At 44.5% G+C, this 27,810-nt stretch overlaps 1 protein-coding gene across 1 annotated transcript in view; it reads right to left on the reverse strand.

Annotated features, from left to right (window-relative positions):
• Positions 1–1,750: 1,750 nt before the first annotated feature.
• Positions 1,751–27,810, reverse strand: part of SEC16B (SEC16 homolog B, endoplasmic reticulum export factor) — a 76,059-nt gene continuing 49,999 nt past the window's right edge. The window contains exons 18-27 of the mRNA XM_060232482.1: positions 26,104–26,217; positions 23,025–23,094; positions 18,793–19,059; positions 13,735–13,799; positions 9,028–9,165; positions 8,504–8,614; positions 4,587–4,710; positions 4,398–4,471; positions 3,022–3,108; positions 1,751–2,139 (exon numbers count right to left, since the gene is read on the reverse strand). Of these exons, the coding sequence (XP_060088465.1) occupies positions 2,062–2,139; positions 3,022–3,108; positions 4,398–4,471; positions 4,587–4,710; positions 8,504–8,614; positions 9,028–9,165; positions 13,735–13,799; positions 18,793–19,059; positions 23,025–23,094; positions 26,104–26,217 (1,128 nt within the window). The 3' untranslated portion in view covers positions 1,751–2,061. The remainder of the gene's footprint in view (positions 2,140–3,021; positions 3,109–4,397; positions 4,472–4,586; positions 4,711–8,503; positions 8,615–9,027; positions 9,166–13,734; positions 13,800–18,792; positions 19,060–23,024; positions 23,095–26,103; positions 26,218–27,810) is intronic.

Raw genomic sequence — 27,810 nt, forward strand, 5'->3', positions numbered from 1 at the left:
CCATCTGCTTCTTTGGCTGGTCTGTTTCTTTGCCATTGTCTTCCAATTCTGTATTGGCCCAGCCATATTGTTTATTAGATGTCCTATTCTGTTTAACTGAATAATCTCCCCTTAAGCCTCAGCAAAAAAGGTGGGCTATAAATGAAAATAAGTAAGTAAATGAGCCACTTTGAACTTGGTACTTCTGCATGGGGAACTAGCATGGTTAGGTTACTTCCACAGAATCATAGAGTTGGAAGGGACCTCCAGGGTCATCTAGTCCAACCCCCTGCACAATGCAGGAAACTCACAAATAGCTCCCCCTAAATTCACAGGATCATCATTGGTGTCAGATGGCCATCTAGCCTCTGTTTAAAAACCTCCAAGGAAGGAGAGCCCACCACCTCCCGAGGAAGCCTGTTCCACGAAGAAATCGCTCTAGCGGTCAGGAAGTTCTTCCTAATGTAGAGCCGGAAACTCTATTGATTTAATTTCAACCCATTGGTTCTAGTCCTACCTTCTGGGGCCACAGAAAACAATTCCACATGCCTCCTCTCCAGGCTAAACATGCCCAGCTCCTTCAACCTTTCTTCACAGGACTTGGTCTCCAGACCCCTCACCATCTTCGTCGCCCTCCTCTGGACCCATTCCAGCTTGTCTATATCCTTCTTACAATGTGGTGCCCAAAACTGAACACAATACTCCAAGGGTGAGGTCAGATGTTCATAAAATCCCTCTACGAGCATGAGTGGAGTCCGGAAGCATGTCGGATCTTAAGCGGTAGTCCAAATGTCAGCATCTGCGAATGGTGGTTAGCTCGTTCGAGTCCCGCATTGAGACGACTGGGGCACGGACTAATTTGATACCGCTTTAAATCAGGAACAAAATTCTTCTGATGGTTCCTGAGCGAAGTTTCTCTGTTTGAACGCTCCATCGTTGGCGACTCGTCGGAAGCACACCACCGCTTCCCTCCTAAAGCCCCTGAAGTGATATCACTGCGCCAGTGAATGAGCGAGCGAATGTTGGCTCGATAAATTGTTTACCTGCCCTTATGTTCGGAAACAAAAATCACTTTTGAAAGTAGATGTGAACTTGATGTGAGCCGATTTGAATTCCTGGGTTCTTTTCTGCACGCGTAGTGCTCGTGCTGGAAAAGTAGTGCCAACGGACTAGCAAAACTTTAGTGATCTGACCCATTTAAAAGCAATGCGCTGCAGATAGCAGGCATCACTGCGCCTGCGCTAATGCAGATTGACGTCTCATGAAACGAGGTCCAGTAGAGCAATCTGATCGACCAGCGATGGGACCCACATGGGATAGAACGGGAGCCTGGCTGTTGTCTGATCGGAAAATTGGTTGTGCGGATTATAATACAGGTGCATTGCAGATGGATTTAATGGTGAGTGTGACCACACCCCAAATGAGGTCTTACCAGAGCAGAGTAAAGTGATACTGGAAGTATGTATGTATGTATTATTAATACCTCACATTTATATCCCGCCCTCTCCACAAGCGGACTCTGGGTGGCTAACAAAACAAGTCAAATAGCTGGATAAGGATCTCAACATGATTATGGTACTTGGTGGAGGACAGCTGTCCAACATAAGATGAGATAGTTGCTAAAGAGACCCCAAATATCTCCCTTGAGCTTTGCCAATCACTAGACTGCAAGCAATTGTGTTGATTGACAAGGTACAGAGTTCTCTAGATTCCTTTTAATTTGCTCTAGGTTTCTCACTTGCCTGTGGAACACGAAAGGAAGCTGCAACACTCATCTTCCCTTTATTATTTTTTTTAAAAATCTGTTGATCATGATGCCAAGGATGAACAAGAACATTAGGTCTTCAGAACACATGAGAAAGATTACAATTGTATTCCACATTTTAATAGGCACGGAGAGAACAAGGGGGGGCAGCATGTCTCTCCCTCATAAATATTCTTGTTGGTACCCCTTGGGGAGCAGGAAGCTGGGTCATCAGTCAAGAGGAAGAAGAGCATGGTACATAATTGCATTCAGTCTGTTAACCTCAGGCAAAAGGACGGTGGCCAGGAGGAGTAGAAATAGCCCGAAGGTTTCTTTGATCATTGAGGATAATGTGGGTAGCGGCGCGGAAAACTGCGTCGTGGATGGCCAGAGCCAGAGACGGCTGCCGTGGTGACCTGTTAGAGACAAAGTTGTGCTGAATTTTTAAGTTTTAAAGTGGTGCAACCCGAAAAGGAAAATGCAAACCAGGAAACATATTTGTGATAAAAGCTGAATTCATCCCACAAATTTGCCCAGGTCTTGTGGGCGCAGAATCTGAGGTGTTTAACAGAATTTTGCATCTCCCTGGAGATTAACTCTCTGCCTCCAGCAAAGATGGTTAAGATGCCATCCTTAGGCATTGTTTTATCCGGAGGTGACCAAACTTGCTTAATGTAAGAGCCACACAGAATAAACGTCAGATGTTTGAGAGCTGTGAGACATGAATATCCACTGTTTGAAAGCCAAAAGACAGGAGGGAGGGAGGGAGGAAACTAACTTTGAATGCATTCTCTAAGCCACAGGCCAGCTTGGCTTGGGGAAGTGATTTAAGAGATTTAAAGAGACAAATGCCTTCTCCAAGACAACTGATGGGGTGATGGGAGCTTCAAGAGTCACACAATATGTGTGAAAGAGCCACATGTGGCTACCGAGACACAGTTTGGCCACCCCTGGTTTTAGCTCTTTCCCCACAGCCATATCAATGAGACAAGCTGCCTTCTCAGTCATCAAGAGATATGCCTAGGATTCCTTGTACAGCGGCATGTCCCATTCAAAAAGGTGTATGATCAAGAAGCCATTGATACGTGGAGTAACTATGGGAACTAAATGGAACTTTTATGTTCAACAGCAGTGGATCTTGAAGTACCAGATGCTAGAGATAAAGAACAGGAAAGGTTTGTCCTTCATGCCCTGCCTTTGAGTGCCCAGAAGCTTGTGGATGGATGGATTAGATGGACCCTTGGCTGCTGAGATAATTCTTGTTTTTCCAGTGCATACACACACAAAACAACCCATACCTGAGATGGATTGTAAAGTGGAACTGATCCTTCCTTTGGGAGTAAAGGTCCACCATCATGGCCAGGATGACGTTCAGAGGAAATGTCCTGAAATCACAAAGAAAAATCAGTGGGAAGGGGATCTGCCACTGTTTAAGGCATAGGGGTGGCCAAACTGTGGCTCGGGAGCCACATGTGTCTCTTTCACACATATTGTGTGGCTCTCAAAGCCCCCACCACCCCATTGGCCAGCTTGAAGGAGGCATTTCTCTCTTTAAATAACTTCTCCTAGCCAAGCCGGCCGGAATATTGGAGAATGCATTTAAAGTTAAAGTTGTTTTCTTTCCACCTCTCCCTCCCTCCTTCCATTTCTTTGCCTGCCTGCCTGCCTTCCAGCCTTGTGTCTCTCAAACATCTGACCTTCATGTCTTGTGGCTCTCAAGCATCTGACATTTATTTTATGTGGCTCTTACTTTAAGCAAGTTCAGCCACCCCTGGTTTAAGGCAACTCAGAGAAAACACTACCATTTCTTGGGTGGAAGGAACCCACAGGTATGGGACAGCAAGCTGGGACAAATGATGCCAAGCTGCTTGAATTTTCCTTGCTGCCAACACAGATTGGAGAGAGGCTGTGGCTCAGTCGTACAACATCTGCTTGGCATATAGAAAGTCTCAGGTTCAAACCTCAGCATCTCCAGTTAAAGTACCTAGCAGCAGGTAACGTAAAAGACCTCTGCCTGAGACTCTAGAGCAGGAGTCCCCAACCTCCGGTCCGTGGACCGGTACTGGTTCGTGGCCTGTTAGCAACCGGGCCATGAGTTGTATAATTATTTTTTATATATTACAACGTAGTAATAGTAATAAGACACTGGATTTAGATCCTGTCCTCCACTCTGAATCTCAGAGTGGCTCACAATCTCCTTTATCTTCCTCCCCCACAACAGACACCCTGTGAGGTGAGTGGGGTTGAGAGAGCTCTCAAAGAAGCTGCCCACTCAAGGACAGCCTCTGTGAGAACTATGGCTGACACAAGGCCATTCTAGCAGCTGCAAATGGAGGAGTGGAGAATCAAACCCGGTTCTCCCAGATAAGAGTCCGCACACTTAACCACCACACCAAAATAAAGTGCACAATGGTATCATCCTAAAACCACCACCACCACCACCCCGATCTGTGGAAAAATTGTCTTCCACAAAACCAGTCCCTGGTGCCAAAAAGGTTGGGGACCACTTCTCTAAACAACTGCTGCCCATCTGAGAAGACAATACTGACTTTGATAGACTAGTGGTCTTATTCAGTATAAAGCAGCTTCATATGTTCATATGGTCTGCTCCACTCTCGGCATGCACCCCCAGTGGGATTTCCCCTCATGTGATATCTGGGTCTTCTTGCCTCACCTGGGTTCTAGCACCTGGAAACATGGTCCCTTCTTGGTTTCCAACACCTAGTGTGTCTTTGGTTCTAGAAGTACCTGAGGAAACAAAGTCCTTTTCTTTAAAAAACAAACAAACAAACCCTCATTTAAAAAGAGTTTAAACACAGTTGTAAATACGGCAATGTGTTCAGAAACATGGTAATACATTTACCCAGAGAGCTTTGAGAAAAAGGGTTACCAACAGCATGAGGTAGATGAGGAGAAGGAGGAGGAAGTGACGGAGGCTTGATCCCACCCATGGGAGGAAGAGAAGGTGGTGGCAGAGTTGTTTCCTCCTGAAGAAAGGAAAATGTATGTTTTATGAGAATATTGTTCTCAATTCATGCTCCAGCATCATATTTGTTCTTTGGGAAACATGTTTCTGGAGATGTAAAATGCCTTGTGACCAAAAGGACCCTACAAGCTCCTCATTTTAAAATGAGGAGGGGAAACATACACAAATATAATGCAACTATAGATCCAAGTGGGCATCTCTGTTGGTCTGAAGCAGAAGAACGAAGCAGGAGTCAAGTTGCACCTTAATTACTATTACCTTCAGTTTGTATTTTGTTTTTAAAGGTTATTTTTGCTCTGTATTCTGTCTATTAAGCTTACGATGTTATTTCTGTTAATCTTGACGATAAACTTCTTGCGCTATGGTAAGACCAACTAAGTTTTATTCAGAATGTAAGCTTTCGTATGCAAGCATAATTTTTCAGACGAGGGAATGGGGTACTGTGGGCTGAAATACATGTAGCTGGTGAGTTAAAAGTGCAAACTGATACAAAGGATCAAATGGCAAAATAGTGTAATAAACTGGAAGACCATATGGTCTGGATAGCAATAAAAGGTAATAAAAGTTGCCTGTTAAATGCTGTTGCTGAAAGTCTAGGTAAAACGAAAGGACATGTATTTCCTAGTTCTCGCCCACCTAATTTACTTTTTAACATCATTCCATACAACTATGTTTTAAATGGGATCTGACAGATTCATCAAGGAAAATCCATCAACAGTTGCCCGCCATGGCAAATAAAGAGAATCTCTACATCTGGAGGCAACAGAACCTCTGGATACCTGTGCTAGGAGGCAACATCAAGAAAAGGCATTGGCCTCTATGCCCTTTTTGTTGGCCCTCGAGGTCAACTGGTGGGAAAGAGGATGCTGGACTAGATGGGTCACTGTTCTGAGCCGGCACCGTACCTTATAATTTATGTGAATGAGAGTCGGTTTAATATAGTAGCTGAGATTATGAGCTAGAAGCCAGAGATTATGAGCTAGTTCAAATCTCATTTCAGTCATGAAGAATTTAGTTGATCTTAGGCAAGCCTTTCTTTTTTTTGGGGGGGGGGGTCTCCCCCACTCCTTTACAGTAGAAGAACAGTGCTAGCCCACCTTGCTGGGCTGTGGCCAGCATTATTAAGAAAAAAAAATGGCCCTGGGTACTTTATAGAGAGATAGTTGTTATTATTTTCATGACTACCATAAAGATAACTGATTGCAGATCTCTGCAAGGTCACCATAGAAACATGGAACTGGGAACCTCATCCAGAATCTGCTATGTTTGACAATTTCATTTGACAGCTTTCACAACTGAGGAGAGACAATTTGAGAAAGATGGGAGTAATGTCAGGCGACAGCTGAGCGGAAATTTGCTGGACAGCTCCATAGCCCTGTTTGTTGGATACATTTGAATTCGGAGGGCTGAATGAGGAGTTAGGCAAATGAAACCTATGCAAACTCATTTCATTTAAAAGCACGCCCACAAAATCTATCTTGATTTAATATCATGTTCAGACAATCCTGTTCACAGATGTTTAAAACTGGTCTCTGTTCCTTTCATTCATGTTTTCCATCCCACCACCCTTCCTTGCCTCTCATTTTTTACACTGTACATCTACTGAAGAACTGAGATATTACCAGGGCTTTTTTGTAGCAGGAACCACTTTGCATATTAGGCCACACCCCTGTAGCCAATCCTCCAAGAGCTTACAGGGCTCTTAGTACAGGGCCTACTGTAAGCTCCAGGAGGACTGGCAACATTATAGGGGTGTGGCCTAATATGCAAAGGAGTTCCTGCTGCAACCCACCCCCTGGACATTACTACAATTGGAGCCAAAACCCTACCAACATTTTTATGACTAAACAGCTATGTGCTGTGTGCTCTGGAGGACAGAGATGTTTAGAGGAAGAAGTGAGTGAGTACCAGAGAACATATCTATAGGCACCATGATATCCACTACACTGGAGATAAGTGGGTTATGCATTTGAATGCTCCTTTATCTAAAAAAAATCTCCCCACACTGATAGGAGAAAAGATTCACTGTGCTGTTTTACTATGCACAGCTGTAGCATCAACAGTGTGTTGTAGGGCAATAAATTACCAAGTTTGTTAGTTAGTTTGTTGGCAAATTCACAGCATGTACCACCAATCATGGGCAACCCCATCCATCATGTCCCGCTACTTGTGCTGGGAGAAGGGCCACCCTCCGTCCAGTGGATAGATCAGACAAGGATTTATGGATTTCCCAAATCAAGCCAGAAATCATGAGGTGTGTATTACTGCTGTTTCTGTCCCTATGCTCATTCCCAAACCCCATCCTTGAACATATGAAGCCGCCTTATACTGAATCAGACCCTCGGTCCATCAAAGTCAGTATCGTCTACTCAGACTGGCAGCGGCTCTCCACGGTCTCAAGCTGAGGTTTTTCACACCTATTTGCCTGGACCCTTTTTTATTTGAAGATGCTGGGGATTGAACCTGGGACCTTCTGCTTACCACTGCTCTACCACTGAGCCACTGTTTCTCCTCAGCCTCAGAACCTCAGAGGTGTCTCTCATTGGTGGTAGCCAAGCCCATAGACATGGACTCCAGTGCATCCTTTTAATGAACTACAAGCCCTATAATTTGTTGAGCAGGGTTGAGCCACAACACAGCAGGTTTTGGGTGCAGCAGCTGTAGCTAAGCACAAGTTGTTACATGCAGACAAGGTTTTAAGAACATAAGAGAAGCCATGTCGAATTAGGCCAATGGCTCATCCAGCCCAACACTCTGTCACACAGTAGGTCCTCCCCCCCCAAAAAAGGTTTCTTTCTTGCAAGAGTACATAAAATTTTAATTCCCACTGCAATCAGGAACCAGTTGAGAAAACATTTTTCTGATTCATTGTGCTCTGCTGTATCCTCTGGTTCAGGGGTGGCCAAACTGTGGCTCAGGAGCCACATGTGGCTCTTTTACACATATTGTGTGGCTCTTGAAGCCCCCACTGCCCTGTCAGTGGGCTTGGAGAAGACATTTGTCTCTTCAAATCACTTCTCCAAGCTAAGCCAGTCAGCAGCTTGGAAAATATATTTAAATGCATTTAAGTTGCATTTAAAGTTAATGCATTTAAAGTTGCTTTCTTTCCACATCTCTTTCTCCCTCCCTCCTCTCTCCCTCCTCTATTTTCCTTCCTTACTCCCTCCCTCACTCCCCCCTCCTGTCTTTCAGCTCTCAAACATCTGACATTTATTCTATGTGGCTCTTATGTTAAGCAAGTTTGGCCACCCCTGCCCTTGTCTTTTTGTCCTGAGAAGGAAACTGACTACAGCTAGTCTTATTTTACCTTGACCTTGAGGGCCCAGGCTAGCCTGATCTCAGAACCTTAGCAGGGTCAGCCCTTGTTAGTACTTGGATGGGAGACCACCAAGGAAGTCCAGAGTCTCTTCTCAGAGACAAGCAGTGGCAAACCACCATTGAAGGTCTCTAGCCTTCAAAACCCTCCAGGATCGCCATAAGTCAGCTGCGACTTGATATCACTTTCCATTACCACAGCCTTACTTTTCCCTGTGAATCACAATCCTCCTTCTACCATTTCTGCCCAGCAGTTCACCATTGCAGCCTCTAACCAATTTAAAGGCAAAACTGACTCCATGTTCCTCAGACTGCTTTGCAAGAAACTCTTGCTTCTCAGGAGTTCTTCGATGAGGTCAATCAGAGCAATGCACAGCTGCAAGAGAGCGTTGTAAGTGGGAGGCAGGCTCTCCTGAAGAGGTCAGATTACGGAAACAACAAACATGCAAAAAAAATTAAATTTAAAGGGCTTTTGTTACCTGGGCAACTGGAGCAGCCAAGTCCAAAGGAGTGGTTGGTGCCTTCCTGGGAAGTTCTGTATCCTTGTTAGGCTTGGATCGAAACCACCGGAACCAGCCAAAACCAGAAGCCTGGAAGAATACCAGGCATTGGGTGAAGCAAATATATATATATTTTTCATTTTTAATGGGTGTTAATGAATGTGTACTTAAAGATGGTGGAGAAGACAGGAAGGCACAGAAATCTACATTCCTGGTTTTGTCGGTGGTCCAACAGGCTTGATCTTGGTCTCAACCAGTGGCCTAATATGCAACGGAGTTCCTGCTGTTAAAAAAGCCCTGGTCTCAACTATTTGAGCCCTGAGAAATCCTGAGGTAGTAAATTACTTGTGCTTAAATTGTACACTGTGAAATTCAGGTAGATGAAATCTGGGGTCCTGCTGTAATCCCAACCATCTGAAAGTTAAATTAAATGCTATGAGTGGCTCCCAACCTAAGAAAACAAAAGGGAAATGAACTATGCCCCTCTCAGGAGGTGGCGTCACCTTTGCTTGCTCTAGCCCAGCATCCTCCTCTTCTGGCTTCTCTGAAATGGTTTCCTCCACTGTATCTTCTGAGGTATCCTCTACCATAGATATACTTGAACTCTCAGAAATGGACCGGATCCGGGTATTGAATATGTTCTGGCATCAAAAATACAACATGGACATCAGAGAGGCAGAGGGTAACCGAGTCTACAGCAACAACCAATCAAGAGGATATTATCTGTAGGTTTGCTGTCTAGCCATATCCATGAGGCTGAAGATGCTCATGCCCAGTATGAGCCCCTATGGCAGATTTGCCCAGCACAGCAATGACTTTAGGTCCTTCCAAATCCCAGCAATGGTGCATTCTGCTACTGCACAGGCTTTTTCTGTGGTTGGACCCATGTTGTGCAATAGCCTCCATGAGAAAAGGTCTGAAGGTTTTGTAGAACAGCAAAAATTTGGGCCCCTCGATGTGATTTCTTGGTGGGGGTCTTGAAAGATCATGATCCCTGATGGATTGTATTGTTTACATTTTTCTGCTGGTTGTCTTAATTCTGTTGTTTTTAGAATTATCTCATGTTCATTTTATTGTTTTGGCCTAGTTATGTGGGGGAAAGATGGGCCTATAAATGTTTTAAATAAACTGTAACACATTCCATCACAAGCTTCCCATGAGGGAAATTTGTATAATTTCTGCTTCACCGGTAGAGAAAGGTTAAAGCTGAGAAACAACAGCCTGCTCAATATTACCTAGAAAGTTTACGGTAGAGAAAGAAGGTGAATCCAGTTTCCCACATCTAATATATTTTATTTTAAAAAAAATGTGAGCCACTTTTAGATCCCAACAAAAAGGCTGGATACAGATTAAACCAATAAATAAATGATTCAATATGTCACTGGACTGATAAAGTGCTTAGCTTAGAAAGAAGGGTATGTGTCAAGGAAGACCACATAAGGAGCATTCCCAACAGGTCTACTTGGAAGTAAGCTCTATTTTACTCAGTGGGGATTAATGTCAGGCAAATGCTGAAGCCACCATCAGTTTGAACAAAGAGTTCGGACTTCCCTTCCTTCATAATATACAAGAACAAGAGGGGAAGTTGCAGGATTCACAGCAAGGGCTGTAGATGGTATCTTGCCAGATAGCTAGAGGAGGCCCCAGCAGGGAAAGGGCAGTGGTAGCTGAGGGAGGCTGCTCCACAGGTTCTGCATAACCATACCATACCATACCAAACCTTTAATGGCATAATAGATTCAGATAAAAATACACAGAATATAAAAATTTAAACATTGGAGATAAAATCAAAATAAAACCGAGCTTACAGATACATTCAAACATGGTCAGAATTAAATTTAAGGATGTCAGCCAGAAATTTTGCCACAGCCTCACTAACCACCCCCTCAGTATCACTCAATAAATAATAACAGGGTGGCAGAATAGACAAATCTGGAGAAAAAGAAAGCTTGCCAAATAAATCTTTACGGAGGTTATGGTAAAAAGAACAATCAAGCAATATATGCTGGATTGAGTCAGGGGTATTCGCTCCACAGGAGCAAAGTCTGTCGGCTAAAGGGACTCGCTGATATCTCCCTTGTAAAACTTTGGAGGGAAACGCGTTTAGTCTGGCCAACATAAATGCCCTGCGATGACTTGGAGTGGTTAGGTCTGATAGATAATTGGGCATTTGGCCACAAAAAGCATAAAGACCTAAGGAAGCTGGAGAGCAAGTATAAGGGAGAGTTGGCCGTAATTTCGTTTCCTCCAATTCCCACAGTCTCAGTTTAATACATCTGAAGATATATGACTCTTCAGAGGTAGAAAAATCATCTACCTCTAACCCCAATTGATTGAGTTTAGACAGAAGCACTGCTGTCCAGGACGAAATATATGGGTCTCTTTTCATACAATCAAGAAGGCTGTTGGGATCTGTTCTAAAATGAATTTTGAGCCAGAATTTAAACACTGCAATCCAGGCTTTTGTCTCCACCAAAGACTGACCCACTTCAGAGCAGAGAGCAAAGTAGGACACACATTTTGGCAAACCAAGAATTTGTCTAAAGAATGAGGCTTGAATGCCCTCCACTTTCCTGGTAAAAGCTGAGATCCATATAGGGATACCATAGAGGATTTGGGCAAGCGTTTTGGCTTTGAATACTTTAATAGCTGCTGGAACTAATTGGTTGCCCCTTGCAAAGAAAAACTGTTTAATTTGAGCAGCTGAACACTTAGCCAAGTTGATGGTGTTGTTACGATGTGAAACCCAGCTTAACTTGTGGTTAAAAGTGATCCCCAAGTATTTAAAAATTTTTGTTTGCTCGATTGTTGAATTGCCAATAAACCATCTCTGTGGGCCCCAGCAATTTGAAAAGACAACTACTTTAGATTTGGTATAATTGATAGTAAGTGAATTACAATTACAGTAGTCATAAAAGGCGTTCAAATACCTTTGCAGGCCCACTCTTGTACAAGAGAGGATGGTAGTGTCATCGGCATAAAGTAATAAGGGGACCGCTCGGCCTGCAAGTTTAGGCGGATGACCATTGATAGGGGTCAAAAATTGTGCCAGGTCAGTTAAAAATAAATTAAAAAGGTGTGGGGCCAGCACACAACCTTGTTTTACCCCCTTTAACACTGGGATTTTACTAGTCAAGTCACCGCTAGAAGAAAATTTCACTTGGCAAAAGGTATTAGAATGAAGTTTCCTCAAGAGAAACAGCAAACGAGGGTCCATTCCCAGGTAACCTAGCTTGATCCATAGTTGGGCTCTATCTATTGAATCAAAAGCACCCTTCAAATCGATGAAGGCAGCATATAATTTTTTAGACCCGGTATGCATATATTTTTCAGCAAGGAAGGCCAGAGTGCAGCAGTGATCCATAGCAGATTTGCCTTTGGAAAAGCCAATCTGTTCAGGACCTATGATGTTGCCTAGGCGCATCCAGTCAGTTAATCGGAGTTCTAAATGTTTTGCATACAATTTGCCCACTATAGATAATAAACTAATGGGGCGGAAGTTTTCTGGTAACTCCAACCCCCCCTTTTTGTATATTGGGATAATTATAGAGTCAAGCCAAGAGTCAGGGATGGAGCCATGCAGATCGATAAAAGAGAACAATTTTGCAAGGGGCAAGAGCCACCAATCGGCAAACTTTGTGAATACCTCAGCGGGAAGGCCATCAGGGCCAGGTGCTTTACCCGCTTTTAAATCCTTCAATAACTCACTGATTTCCTCTAGAGTTACTGGAGGCCAGACCGGCATATCAGTAACTGAGGGGTTTGCTAAGATAGGAGGGGATACACATGGGGCAGCAAAAATGTTAGAGAAGTAATCAACCCATGTTTACTCAGAGATATTTGGGTCAGTAACAGAATTGTTTTTTAGATTACCTGAAATGATTCTCCAGAAGGCCTTATTATCGTTAGATTTTATCGAGTGGTAAAGTTGGTCCCATTTATTCTGAAAGAAAGCTTTCTTTTTGGATGTAGTAAGCTCCAGGTAGGCTGTCTTGTAAGCAATGTAGGCCTTAATTTTTGATTGGTCTTTGGAGTGACAAGCCTCTTTAAAATGAGCTCTCAGTTCTTGTTTCCAAGCTAAACAATCTGTATCGAACCAGCTGGAGAAACTAGACCTAGACAAGATCACCGGTTTAGCTTTGGCACTACAATAATCAATTAATAATGAAAATCCTGAAAGGATTGAATCATCTGAATTGGAATTTATGATTGAATCCCTTAATCTGCATAGCGCTTCAGAGCCAAAGAGGGAAGAAAACTCCCTTTCTAGGGCCGGGGACCACTTGATTTTTTTTAGAACATTCTCAGGGGCCTTCATGGATTGGGAAGGTGATACCATATTAACCTCCAGATCCAATCGTAGGGATAGAGTTAGGGGCAGGTGGTCACTTTCTGTGCGCGGATCGATGTAAAAGTTATCGATAGATGACAGAAGGTTGGGTGAGCCCACACAAAAATCTATCACACTGCAACCCCTTGTGGAAAAAAAAGTAAAGTCATTTGCAGCTGGAAATTTGGAGAGACCATTAAATATTATAACATTGTGCGCTATGCAGAATTCAATTAATCTAAGACCCGCCTTATTGGTTAAAGTATCTTTAGAACAACGGGGTAAACATAGTTGTAGTGGAGGGGATTCAACCGCTTCAAAGCCAAAATGAGAGATCCATTTCTGATTGTTACTGCCTATCCGAGCATTAAAATCACCAAAAATCATGAGCTGAGCAGTATGGAATTTCCTAGACAAAGACGTCACATAGTCAGAAAATTTCTCCCAGACAGCATCAAACTCCAGCTCACCATTAGAAGGGGCTAAATAAACATTAATCATGATTAGGGTCAGTGCTGGGGAGGACAGCAATAAAGTTCTGCATAAGAACCTGTGAGAGGAGGAGGAGTACTGCCTTAAACTAGAGGCCATTTGACAATTTTATTTTTTAGAATTCTTTTTGGAGATTTCTGTGCAAATGTGGGATGCTCAATCTAACACACCATGTGCCAAGGTCCTGCTTATATATATAATGAGGTGGTAGCTCATGCCATTAATCATAACTCTTTTGCTTAGGGCAGTATCAAGCCACTAACGAAAGGATGTAACGGCCACCATCGGGCTAGTTTCTAATTGCTGAAATGAAATTTTTGGAAGGGGGAGGACCAATCTGATTTCTGCATCCTTCTAATTATGATCCTCCAACAACACACTCTCTCACCTGATTTTCCATTAAGTTCTGTTCACTGCTGGTGGGGTACATGGCACCAGATTCCTGAGCACCCCCTTGAAAACAAAACAAAACAGGTTTTATGATACCATCTTCAGATTTGGACTTCAGCATGGCAACTCCTCATGAAAGGCAAGAACAGGGCTAATGTTTGAGTCCAGTGACACCTTTAAGAACAACAAAGTTCTATTCAAGGTGTGAGCTTTCATGTGCATGCACCGGAAAGCTCACACCTTGGTCTTAAAGGTGCCACTGGACTCAAACTTTCTTCTGCTGCTTCAGACCAACACGGCTGCCCACCTGGATCTAAGAACAGGGCCGGTTCACCACCCAGGCTGTCACTTGTGCCAAACTGGTAGGCTCCCCATGAGGGAGAAGACGATAGGCATGGTTTATACCTGCCATCACTAATGTGTTCCATCAGGCTACAGCATCCTCCTATGAGAGACTGAGCAGCATATGCTCTCTCTCTCTGCTTGTGACGCTTTCACTTGGAGCCTGTGGGAACACACACACTTGTGCTGCCGAGGGGGTGTACGTCATCCTGTGTCACACTCTCACCACTCGGGGAGGCAAAATGGAATACCCCAAATAAGGATTTAAAAAAAACCCAAAACCTTTGCTGGATCACACCAAACATCCATCAAGGTCACCTCCCACCTCTCATAGGGGACAATCACCAGATGCCCCCAAGAAGCCTATAGCCAGGACATGAAGAGAATAGCCCTACCCACTGTTGCCCCTCAGGAACTGGCATTCAGAGATATACTGCTTCTGGACACGTAGGTTTCATTTAGCTCTTATAAATTCTCAACTACTTCCCCTAGTCTCTTTTTAAAGTCATCTAAGCTAGCGGCAACTGACCAGAATAGCCCAAGTTACCCTGATCTCATCAGATCTCAGAAGCTAAGCGGGCTCAGCCCTGGTTAGTACTTGGATGGGAGACCACCAAGGATGGGAGACCACCAAGGAAGTGCAGGGTTGCTGTGCAGAGGCAGGCAATGGAAAACCAACTCTGAACGTCTCTTGCCTTGAAATCCCCACGAGTCTCCATAAACCAACTGCGACTTGACAACACACACACAAGAAGCTAGTTGCTGTGACTTTTCATCTCATGGCCATGATTCCTGTAAGTCAACACCTGGTTGAATGCCTTGGAAATAGTTTCAGTGCTACCAAAGCATCAGGCAGGGTTGCTGCTGGGCAGTACATTCAGGGTAGCCAAAATAAGATATTCATCCCACACATCATTATCTAGTAGAACTCACTGCCACAGGATGTAGAGACAACTGCTAGGGTTGGTGGCTTTAAAAGGGAATTAGATGAATCCATGGTAGAGAAGTCTGCTGATGGTCATTGGTCATGATAGCTAATGTACCTTCAAGTACCAGTTATGGAGGTTGGGGACAGAAACAGGTGGAGGTCTGGACCTCTGTGTCCTTGCTTGTGAGGGTCTATGGCTGACCACTGTAGGAAATAAGATGCTGGAATAAATGGACTGTTGAACTGATCTAGCAGGACTCTTGTAATGTTGTTATGCTGCCACTTTCCAATGTTGACAAGTTTCCACTGAGGCGGGAAAAGCTAGCCACAAGCCCACACTCTCAAACACAAAGAGTGCCTCCCACTTGGCAGGACGCACTACAATGTATTCTGCTCAAAAGAAGCATCTTGCCTTCTTGTAACCAGAGAGACTTCAAAATAGAGATCCAAGAAGCAATAGCGCCATCTGCTGGTAGTTACAGTGGCCTTATCAGATTCTTTCTTAGCGGTCCTGCTTCTGGGCTTTTAATATCTGGTTCGCGGTGGTGGAAAGCAGCGTCAATTCACAGCTGACTTAAGGAAACCCCATAGGGCTTTCAAGGCAAGAGACGTACAGAGGTGGTTTCCCGTTGCCTGCCTCCATGTCGCGACCCTGGTATGCCTTGGAGGTCTCACATCCAAATAGTAGCCAGGGCAGACCCTGCTTAGCTTCTGAGATCTAATGAGACTGGGCTAGCCTGGGCTATCCAGGTCAGGGCTTAATATCAGGTTAATATACAGAAATTAAACACGGAAAGCTCTTCCCAGTGCTTTGTCACCAATGCCTGCAAAAGTGTTGCTTCTTTCGTTTCTGCCTAACATGCTGCCATTAAAACACAGAAGTAGGGTCAGATGAAACAACAGCATCCTAAATTAAAGAAATGATGACATTTTCCATGTTCATCCAGTGATCCAGTTCAGCCTAATGCATTCTGAGAACGTTCACAAATACTTTTTGTCCTTTGAGACTGCAATTCTATGCAGATTTACTCCAAGTAGGCCTGCATAAACACAGGCCAGAAATTTCCAGAACTAAAAAATGCTATTGGTGTTGTAGAAATGGCGCTGAAGGGGGTTGAATGGCTGGGAAGGCAGCTTAATAGCAACTCCCCAGGACTAAAGGACTGAGGGGAAAATAAAGGCGTCCAAACAAGGATCCTTTGTCCAGTGTAAGAGTTCGTCTCCGTAGTGCTATTTCAATAGGGGGAAATTGCTAGGAAGCAGATTCAGTCCTTTAGCATAACAGAACATTTTGTGCATTTCTGAAAACAACATTATGTTTTATTCCCATTCCACGATGAAAGGCGGATTCTGCCCTTTTGTGTCTAGCAAGAAAAGGCCTTAAGCAAAATGGAGATGCATAAGCACTTTAGGTGCTTTCTACTACCCGCATTGGCACATGTCCCTCTTTAGATGGCCCTCCTTTCCCCTTCCCTGAATGGCTTTTAATCATATATCTGCTGCATGCTCACAATTACAGCCCTTAGAAGTGCCCATATTCCATCACCGTGCCTTCCTTCCAAGCAGGGCTTTCATTTTTTAGCAGGAACGCACAGGAATGTCGTTCCAGCCGGCTTGGCATGAGGGGATGTGGCCTAATATGCAAATGAGTTCCTGATGGGCTTTTTCTGTAAATGATGCTTCTAAGTATACCAGTAAGGCTGTGTCTGGGTCTCTGTTCTCTGAGAGAACAACACACAGCGTTTCTACCATTATGGTTAAAAAAAATACTTGTATATATTAACATATATAGATGAACATATACTTTGTGCAAGATGCATATGAACACATTAAAGTTCAAGAGTCAGACTCTTAATCTATCAAGATTTGTATGATTTACTCTGATTAGCAGTGGCTCTCCAGGGTCTTTAATCAAGGTCTTTCACATCACCTACTTGCCTGAACCTTTAACTAAAGATACCGGGGAACAGCTTCAGATTCAACAGGAGCTCACAGCTTCCTGGACCTTTCTGAGGGTTCCCCCTCTTCCTCCCTGCCTCCCTTGTCCATTGAATAGTAGGTGCAGCTGGATAAGAATCCCTGGATTAGAAGAGTGGGCAGCCAGCCAGCCACCAGGGGCTTTGCCATGCCCCCCCTCCCCCTGCAGCCCTCATTAATCCCTGGAGAAGTTCACATTACCCTTTCTCCACTTCTTATGTGATTTTGGGTGGAAAGCTTGCTGGCCTTTTGACTGGGAGGTGGTGGCCCAGGAGAGCCCCAGGCAAGCAAGGCCTGCTTGGGCTTGTTGGATCTCTAGCCAGCCCAAGCAGGCCTCATTCACCCAGGGTTCTCCTTGCTTTCATAGGGTTGCTTTTGGCTGGGGGGGGGGGGCAGCATATGCTAGTGAGTTATGTTAGTGAGCTCCACCACCTATTTTTCTACAAAACGACCCCTACCGGGGATCAAACATTAAACCTTCTGTTCTTAAGGCAGACACCCTGCCACTGAGCCATGGCCCCATATAGAGCTGTCCACTCTGGTTTGCTAAATCCCTGAGGATTTGGAGGGCAGGTACTCCTCAGATCCTTCTCTTCTTTACAGTAAACTCATCCTGCGCCGCTTATTCCTTCTTTCTTTTCATACCATTTGTCATCTAGAACAAGGCCATCCCCTTTTCCTCTCTGAATTATGATAGGATTCCTTGGCTTTTATTGTCTGTAGAAATTTGGCAAAGGAAATTTCCTCATGCTAAGAAACCTGCATCTGGCACACAACAGATTGGTCGCAACCTGCCCTGAGCCTGCTTGTGGGGGACGGCAGGATAGAAATGCAAATAAATAAATAAACAACAGTTCTTCAATGGAGCAGAACAGAAGGGTGCCAGTCCTTTCCATAATCCTTTGTAGATGAAAGCAAAACCCTACCGGATTCAAAATGTGCATGGATTTTATTGAATAAAAAATGGATCTCTTCCCCAATCTAGCCTGCGTTAATAATAGTTCCAAACAATGCTCCCTCTAAGCTGTGGAATCTTCTGAGCAAAAATTCTATTTTGTGAGCTACTGGCATGAAAGTTGTGAGCCACTGCATAAATTAGTTTGCTCTGGGGTCATTTTTCCTGAGCTAAGACAAAAATGTGTGAGCCGGAGGCTAAAAAACTGTAAGCTAGCTCACACTAACTCAGCTTAGAGGGAATACTGGGTCCAACTGATACACAGCAAACTAAAAGATCACAGTTGACAATATTCTACAAGACTTGTTCATGGTGACCAAGGAATCTGTGGCAGTGGAAAGCTAGTCCTGACTGCCTTTTATTGGGCTATCTTTTCACAGGTAAACACCCAAGTAGGCGTAGGTTACTGCTCTGCAGAAGTTTCCCCTTGCACAGGGGATGAAGCAAATATGACTTCTCCCATCTTTTTGGTTCCTAGAATTATTGTGCTTTCACACAAGCTAAATAATGCAATCTCAATCCACTTCAGCAACCATTTGCAAGTGGATTTTGCCATTTCACATAGTAAAACCCAGTCACAAAATGCACTGAAAGTGGATCGAAAGCGCATTATTTGGTGTTTGTGAAAGAGCAAAATGTTATCTACCTTCTTCTCTCCTCTTATAATAAGCGATCTTACACAGGGTGCAGAAAAAGGAGCCGAGAACAAAACTTGGAGGGGGAGAAGGCCCTGCTATCTCATTTACCCCACTGCATCAAGGAACTTCTAGGTAAATAAACGCTTTCCAGATTGAGACCAGGTAACTATAACCAACACACAAGCTGCCCTGGATCATTGTGAGAGTCCTCTTTACCTGATAGCTGGTGCTGATGTGAGGAGAGGTCATCGGGAAGTCCTCCAGGAGAAGAAAAGGAACTGTGACTCATCTCAGGCAGGTCATTCTCCATATTGGCAACAGATGTATTTACAGGATGGTCAGATCCAGGATGGAAATGCAATCTCTGGTCCAAGCCAGGCTGGTGCTGAGCCGAGTGCACAGGTGGCGGGAGATAAGAAGCTTGTTGCCTTAGATCCTCCAAAGAGCCTTGATTCTGTACATGCTCAGAATGGGGAGCCATACCTGGAATTTGGTGGGGGAAACCAGTATTATTCCCAGGATACTGAGAATGAGATCTAATCACCTGAAACCAAGGTCAACAGATAAATCCATGAATGACCCATGCCTGAGTGCATAACTCCAATTCCACCCTCCACACCCCCCTAGGAACACACTTGGGCCATTTCAAGAGGCGTTGTTCAGCAGTAAATCTCATTTAATTCAGTGGGACACTTAAGAACATAAGAGAAGTCATGTTGGATCAGGCCAATGGCCCATCCAGTCCAACACTCTGTATCACACAGTGGCCAAAATATAATACACACACACACTCACACACACTGTGGCTAGTAGCCACTGATGGACCTCTGCTCCATATTTTTATCCAATCCCCTCTTGAAGCTGGCTACGCTTGTAGCCGCCGCCACCTCCTGTGGCCGTGAATTCCACATGTTAATCACCCTTTGGGTGAAGAAGTATTTCCTTTTATCCGTTTTAACCTTGACTGCTCAGCAATTTCATCGAATGCCCACGAGTTCTTGTATTGTGAGAAAGGGAGAAAAGGACTTCTTTCTCCACTTTCTCCATCCCATGCACAATCTTGTAAACCTCTATCATGTCACACTTATTAGTGTGCAGGGCTTTTGTCCTAGCAGGAACGCACAGGAACGCAGTTTCGGCTGGCTTGGCATCGGGGTGTGTGGCCTAATATGCAAATGAATTCCTGCTGGGCTTTTTCGACAAAAAAAAGCCCTGCTGGTGTGTATATGTGGACGGTGGTCATAACTGATCAACCAAGAAGCATAGCAATAGGTATCACCACTCGCACATGCACACAAAATACTCCATAGCCTACTGGAAGGTGTTAAGTATGGTAGAAAGGCTGAGGAGACTTTTTCTACTAGAAAAATAGAATCAGCAAGAAGTGGATCCTGAAGAAGAGCAGATTAGAGAGGGCACACGGGATCATTAGACATTCTGTGAACTCACCTGTATACTTCTACTATCAGAGCCTTTAGCTAGAAATATCCAAACTCTGGACTTTGCATGCACTGTCTTAACAATAACAGTCTGATTGCTGCGGGTTGAGGTGTGAAAACAGGATTGTCGCCTGGCCTGGAGGACAAATGTCCTGTCCCTGGAACTGAGGTTTAATGTGTGGCAGGTGCAGCTTTTCGTGGCATAGCAGTAAAGAATATCACCTGGTAAAGAATGTCCCCCTGAGCTTCAGTCAAAGGGGCAAGACATTTTTTTTCCCACCAGGCCTGTTGGCAACCCTCTAGGAAAAAGCAAGTTTCCAGTTACTCCTAAGTTTTGAAACTTGGGTTACTCTGTGCAAGTCCTTATTTTTCTGCTACGGTTATGAGTTCCTTAGTGTGAGAAACAAACAAAATAAGAAAGCCTGCATGAAACCTGCTCCTTTATTTCCACTGATTTTCTTCTGCCTCCCATTGAAATGTTGAGACTTGGATATCCTTGCTTTAGGAACCATGAATGTAAATTGCATGTGCATCTAAATATGAATCCAAATGCAGATGTTATCAATTGGATACAAATCTATATCTAGTTATTGGTTTCAGTAGATTGTGCATTCACGCGTATATATCATGTGCATTCACGCGTATATTATGTTCACACATAATCCCCTGTCTAGTTTGTACAAGAGATTACATCTTGCCCTCAAGAAATTCTCACTGGCCTTGGAATGTAAATCACATAGAATCAGACAGAAGACGTGTTTGAGAAAACTGCACACTGCAGTAGAAATGCAATTTCCATAATGGAAATCAACCTTGCTGAATTAGCATCCCTTTCCTACATCTACAGCACAAACCAGTTCAGACCTGCTCACTTCTTAACCTGATGCTTGAGCCTCTCTAGAATTTGAGGATTACTTGGCAAGCAAAAAAAAAAAAAGAGGGGGGGGAGGAGCTCAGATGATGGACATGGGTTCAGAATCATGCAAAGAACCCCCAGAACTGGGCCAAGCAGATAACATACCGTCTTTGAACACTGGAGCCTTTCATTAACACTGCTCACATTTTGGAGAAAGAATTAGTCTGCAATCAATGTGGCAAACAGACTCTTATTTTGAACAGCAATATCAACAGCTATTAAATACGGACATGTGAATTGGATCATAAAAGAAAAACACACTTAGGACCAAACAACACAATATGTTTTTGATGAGTTGGGACCAAGACATGACTCACTCTCCCTGCAGCCACACAGCAGCTGTGGGAAATGTTTTCTTAGAAATCAGTGGGAGTGTGATTTAACTTGGAACTGGGGCATGGGGGGGGGGGAAGGGGCTTCTGCACCACCCCCCATCAGATTGCACCATTTTCCCCAAGCTGAAATAGCATCAGTAGGGAGATGTCTACAGCTTTGGAGCTGCACATGGGAGTATTCTAAGCATGTGAAGCCCCAAAAGTTATACAAATATCTCCAGTGCCAAATGGTGCGGGGGGGGGGGGGGGGGAGGGTACATGGTATAGTTTGGGCCCTTAGGCTTGAATTCTATTTCCAACAGAGGAGGAGGAGGAAGAAGAAGAACGTAGATTTATCCCCCACCCTTCTCTCTGAATCAGAGTCTCAGAGTGGCTTACAATCTCCTTTCTCTACTTCCCCCACAACAGACACCCTGGAGAAGGGTGGGGCTGAGAGAGATCTCACAGAAGTTGCCCTTTCAAGGACAACTCCTGCGATAGCTATGGCTGACCCAAGGCCATTCCAGCAGCTGCAAGTGGAGGAGTGGGGAATCAGACTCGGTTCTCTTAGATAAGAGTCCGCTCACTTAACCTCTACACCAAACTGGCTCTCAGAGGACAACCTCTGGAAACTCACAAGTAGTGCATAAGCAATACCTACCCTTTTATTTTGGCATCTGCCACTAAAAAAGTATATAGCATCTGAACACCGAGGATTCATTTTGGTATAAGAACAGATAGCGGTTTTTTAGCTTTATGCAATAGAAATAGACATGAGATACTTATTGGCATCCTAGGCTTGGATCCTGCAGAAAATCTCTGGCATATAGATTTCTGTAAGTGGAGCACAGCTCCTCTGCTTCTCCTCTCCTACTGGTGTCCCAAATGCCTCCCCTCCAATACTGCTTCCAGCTGATGGGGAGGCAGAACAGCATAGGAGAGAAGAGGTGAAGCTCTGCTACAGGAGAGGGAAATCAGTAAAAATCCCCCTCCCTTGAGCATGCAGAAATGACCAGCACAATCCAACCCCAAACTTTTTTTTTTTTTCAACATAAAAGTGACTGGGAGTAAGCAACTGGGAAGGGAGGGTACTGTATCACGATCATACACTATGGTAGCCTACACAAATGCCTAGATTTGGATAGGGCAGTTAAAAACATCCAGCCAGAAGGACCATTGGTGTGACTAAGGCTGCAATCTTTTGCACACTAACTTGGGAGTATGCCCCACTAAGGATTGTGTATGTAGAATGTCATCAAGTCACAGCCAAATTATAGCGACCCTGTAGGGTTTTCAGGGCAAGAGATAAACAGGTGGTTTGCCATTGCCTGCCTCCACAGAGCAACTCTAAGGAGACTGGACTAGCCTGAGCCATCCAGGTTACTGCGGGTTACTCCAGAGTAAATGTACACAGAACTGGGCTGCAAATACGACCACTTCATGTTCCACAGCTTCTCAGTGAGGCCAGATTCTGGATTTTGTGCACAGCAGCCCTACGTGAAAGGACTCCTGCAATCAGATGCCTTGCACTTTAGGGAAGAAAAGAATAAGGCTTTGAGAGGAAGCCAAAGACCAATTGCTTTTTAACACCATGTGATCCGTCTGCAGACTGAGTCTATGCTTGTCTACTGAACAGTAAGGCCTCCAGAGTTCCATGGAAACGTATATAGGATTGCAGCAAAGCCTTTGAATGGAAATCTTCTTTTAACCTCATCTGAGGCACCTGAGAACACCGCCTTCTGCTAACAAAATACCGTTTTGGCCCCTTTCTTCCCTTACCTGGTATTGATCCACTGTTCCTTACAAGCTCCGTCTGGGTGGAAGTAGCACCGGGAAGATTTCCTTCCTCCTTAAATCAATCAATAGAGGAGGGAGGGAGAAAAATCAAGTTATACAAATCCTGCAGCCAAGCAGAGTAGCCTGTAGAGCAAGCTGATGACAGTCGTACCCAGTGTGAACCATAGATGCTACAGAATAATCACTGTTAAGACGCGCAAATGCAAGCTTTATTGGGGTTTATTTGAGGGAGGAAAAAGCACAGAGAGAGCTGCAGGAATGACACCCTCTAAACTGAGGGCCACTTTGTTGCCTGCCCTCTGCCATATGGGGCAACTGTTGAGATTGCCAGTGTGGTCTAGAGGTCAGAGGGCAGAAAACTAACTACACATCAATAGTCTCCCAAAGAGATAACCTTGGGTCAAGGAGAGAAGGGTATTCTTGAGTTCCATACTTCCCAGGCATATGTCGGACCAGTTCAGATCAGGAGTATAGCATATAGAGATGGGGGGCTAAAGGTTTCCTACCCTGAAAAGGCCCAGAGGGATGCTGCTTGACTCATTATGGAAATGTAATGAGAAATACAGGTATGACCCCCCCCCAACAGAGCAAACAGTCCCTCCTCCCCTAGGAGAGCCGGCATGATTTAGTGGTTAAGAGGGTTTGATTCCCCACTCCTCCTCCACATGAGGCCTGCTGGGTGACTTTGGGCCAGTCACAGTTCTCTCTCTCTCAGAACTCTCTCAGCCCCACCTACCTCACTAGCAGTGTTCCTCTAAGCTGAGTTAGTGTGAGCTAGCTCACAGGTTTTTAGCCTCCAGCTTACACATTTTTGTCTTAGCTCAGAAAAAAATGGCCCCAGAGCAAACTAAGACTCCTTTGAGTAGAGAAAAGCAGGGTATGAAAACCGACTCTTCTTCTTCTGGGCCGTTTCAGGTCAGAGGAATAGCCTAAGCCCTCCTCTCTCCACATGCTATAGCCCCAATCTGAACTGGGTTCATGCCTGCCTGGCCTGGGCTGCACAGAACTTCAGAACCTGCCTCGCCACCTAATCCAGGAATGTCCTTGTGGAGAATGTAACATGTTGGTCTAAGTTGCAATCCCCACTACATTATAAAGTTCATATGCAATACTCAAATCAAGAAGCAGGTAATAGTTCAGTCTCCCCTAGGGCTGACATGTCCTATCTTGCCAGTGTGGGGATCCTGGGTCCTTTCTGATGCCGTTGCCTGGAAGTGATATTCACATCACTGCCATCACTGCTGTGGGGTGGCGCTCTAGTTATTGGGCAAAACTCTATAGTTTGTACCTGATTTAACCATAGAGTTTTGCCCAAAAACTTCTGGGTGACATCATCACATCACCTTTTGGGCCAGTTAGGGGTGGGATTTCCCCCCACCTGTCAGCTGGCTGGCAGCAAGGAAGCACCCTGCAAAAGCAGGGGTTCCCCCACTACCGGCAGTGGTCCGGCAACCCTAGCTTTGTGCATCCTTAACTTGGCAGGGTTCCCAATTCCTCTGGAGAACATGGCAGCTTCTGGGGGCAGACCATGGCATCACTCCCACTAAGCAGCCCCCCCTAAAACCCCACCTTCTGTAGCACTGCCCCCCAACCTCCAGGAGTACCCCAAGTTAGAGCTGCAACCTAGAGTTGCCAGACTCTAGCTACGTAATATAACAACAATATAACTGCAGAAAAATCACAAATTACGTTCACAATATAAGACATTACACAGAAAAAACTTTTTGGATCTGACACCTTCACATGAAGAATTGCATTTTATTGTGCTCCTCTATTATTGAATATTATGTCAATTTCACTTGCAAATTGGGGCACAGTGGAAGGGCTTCTAGCCCCATTGGTGGACCTCTTGATGGCACTTGGGGTTTTTTGACCATTGTGTAACACAGAGTGTTGTATGGGCCATTGGCCTGATCCAACATGGCTTCTTTTATGTTCTTATGTTCACATTATTGTGTTTAATATTGTGAATGAGAGTGCTGCATTTCTATGGTTCCACTATCATGAAGGGTAATAAGTGAAGAGTGAGTTTAAAATTGTGAACATAATTCATTATTTTTCCACAGTCATACTGTAGTTATGTTTCTATATCCTATGGAACTCTAGGGTTGTTATCTTCTTGGGACTCTAGTTGTGGCCTGGAGATATCCCACTATTATAACTGATCACCAGACAACAGAGATCTGTTCCCTCGGAGAAGATGGCTGCTTTGGAGGGTGGATTCTCTGGTATTGCATCCTGCTGAGGCCCCTCCCATTCCCAAACCCTGTCCTCCCCAGGCTCCACCCCCAAAATCTCCAGGTATTTTTCAACCCAGATTCCATACCAGGTTGTCCCCAACATCTCAGAAAGAGTTTTGGGGAGAACAGGGAGGAATTTCTCAAGAGGTTTGACTCTCTTCCTTTCCTAGTGAATCCTTAGTGTATTGGGCTGATTACAACCAAGACTCCCTCAAAGCTGAGGAGTCTTGTGAGCAAAATTTTTACTTTGTGAGCTACTGGCATTAAAGCTGCGAGCTACTGCAAAAATTACTTTGCTCTGGGGCCATTTTTCCTGAGCTCAGCCAAAAATGTGTGAGCCGGTTTAAAAAAAAAAAAAAAGTGAGCTAGCTTACACTAACTCAGCTTGGAGGGAACATTGATCACAACCAGTGTTCCCTCTAAGCTGAGTTAGTGTGAGCTAGATCACAGATTTTTTAGCCTCCAGCTCACACATTTTTGTCTTAACTCAGGAAGGATGACCCCAGAGCACAATAATTTATGCAGTAGCTCACAACTTTAATGCCAGGAGCTCACAAAGTAGAATTTTTGCTCACAAGACTCTGCAGCTTAGAGGGTACATTGATGACAACCCTTGTAAAAATAAGCCAAGATCGCTTACTTTGTTTAATTTAAATGGGATTCATTTCCAGCCAGAATCTGTTCCCTTGATACACTGGATTACCCTGTCTGCTTATTCAGAATAGCCATGCGTCAGCCCACTGGTGTCCTTTGCAGACAGGCAGGCTACAGATATTTCAAGACAAAGAAATAAGCAAAACACACAAATCCAGAATTCTCACCTTGGTCTGCTGATGTAGGGCTCGGAGCTGTAAGAGCCAATCTGGTTCTAAAGAGACATCTTCTTCAGGCCTTTCCAGTAGCCGTGGGTCTGAGAGTTTCAGCCGCTCTGCCAACTGTGCCATTGGGAGAAGAGAAGATCAGCTGAATTTAATTACTGGTGTGCATAGTGACTCTGAGAGCTCTTTACACTACTGAGCAAAAGAAAGATCTTAAAAACAAAGAGGTGGGGGGGAGGAGAGAGTGCACTCATGTCTAGCTCTAGCAAAAGCCATAAATACCACAGATACTATGGAGCCTTCCCAATGTCTCTTGGGCAAGGAAGGTCCTTCTGAAAGCATCAAGCCTCATATTTTAATAGCCATTCAAATTGTAATTATTGGGATTTGAACACAGGAAGTCACACTGGATAAGATGGTCATAAGATCATAACAACAGCCCTGCTGGATCAGATCAGGGATCCATCCAGGGCTTTTTTTGAGCAGGAATGCACAGAAATGCAATTACGGCTGGCTTGGCATCAGGGGATGTGGCCTAATATGCAAATGAGTTCCTGCTGGGGGGGGGTTTACAAGAAAGCCCTGTACCAAATGATGGTGATGTCAGGGGGTATGTCCTAATATGCAAATGAGTTCCTGCTAGGCTTTTTCTACAAAAAAAAGCCAACCAGTTGCCCAGGACAGCCAGTGAACAAAGTATAAGGGCCAAGACCTGCTCCGTGACGTTCCGTCTTGACACTGGTATTCAGAGGCTTACATCCATTGGATGTGAATGTTCCCTTTAGTCACCATGGCTAGCAGTCATGGATCAGTCTTATCATCACACCAGGCAGGGATTCCACCTCCTTGTTTGTCGCTTGCTTCCAGGTGGCCAAGAGAGCTGTGTGGGAATGGAGGAAAGTTGTACCTCTTGAGGGATTCCTCCCGGTTCTCCCCAAAACTTTTTCTGCGATGTTGGGGACATTGTGGTGTGGAATCTGCCCAGGTCTTGGATTCAGCAGGAGCTCACAGAAGCGCAGTTCCTGAACCTTTCTGAGGGCTCCCCCTCCTCCTCCCCACCTTGTCCATTGAATAGTAAGTGCAGCTGCATAACAATCCCTGGATGAGCTCCACCACCTATTTTTCTACAAAACGACCCCTGAATCTGCCACCACCCCAGGATTATGTTAACTCTCTCTGAAAGCCTCTTTGTTCTTGGGGTCACCAAGATACGCATAGCTTAACTCAGCAGCAAAGCAAATCGATAAAGACATAGTACAGCCTCTCTGTTAAACACACACATCTTTGAAGCGAATGAATACATTCATCTAGTATGCATCCTGTTCAAAATACAACAATGCGGATGAGGCTAGGAAACATCAGCTTGTAAAGGATGCAGTTCCTAGCAAACAAAACAAGAAAGAGAAACACTGGCTGTCTGAAACCTGAAGACTTTTTACCTTGATCTCTGCATTCCCACCCTCTTCCCACAAGAATGGGTTTGGTATGACAAGGTTTGGGACAGAGGTTGCTTTCCATTCCTTTCATCAGCCTCCACAGCCTACACTCCAAGCACCTTTTCCCAAACCCACAGGCTGTTTTAACCCTTCCACTTGCGTATGACTGTGAAGCTAATCCCCTCTCTGGGCAGAATCTCTAGTAAATCAGCCAAAGTTCTGCTACCCAGTTCATTTGGCCTCATTGCTCTTTATGGCAGACATCTCAAGATAT

Source organism: Heteronotia binoei, chromosome 2 (assembly GCF_032191835.1).
Source record: "Heteronotia binoei isolate CCM8104 ecotype False Entrance Well chromosome 2, APGP_CSIRO_Hbin_v1, whole genome shotgun sequence".
Classification (NCBI taxonomy): Eukaryota; Metazoa; Chordata; class Lepidosauria; order Squamata; family Gekkonidae; genus Heteronotia; species Heteronotia binoei.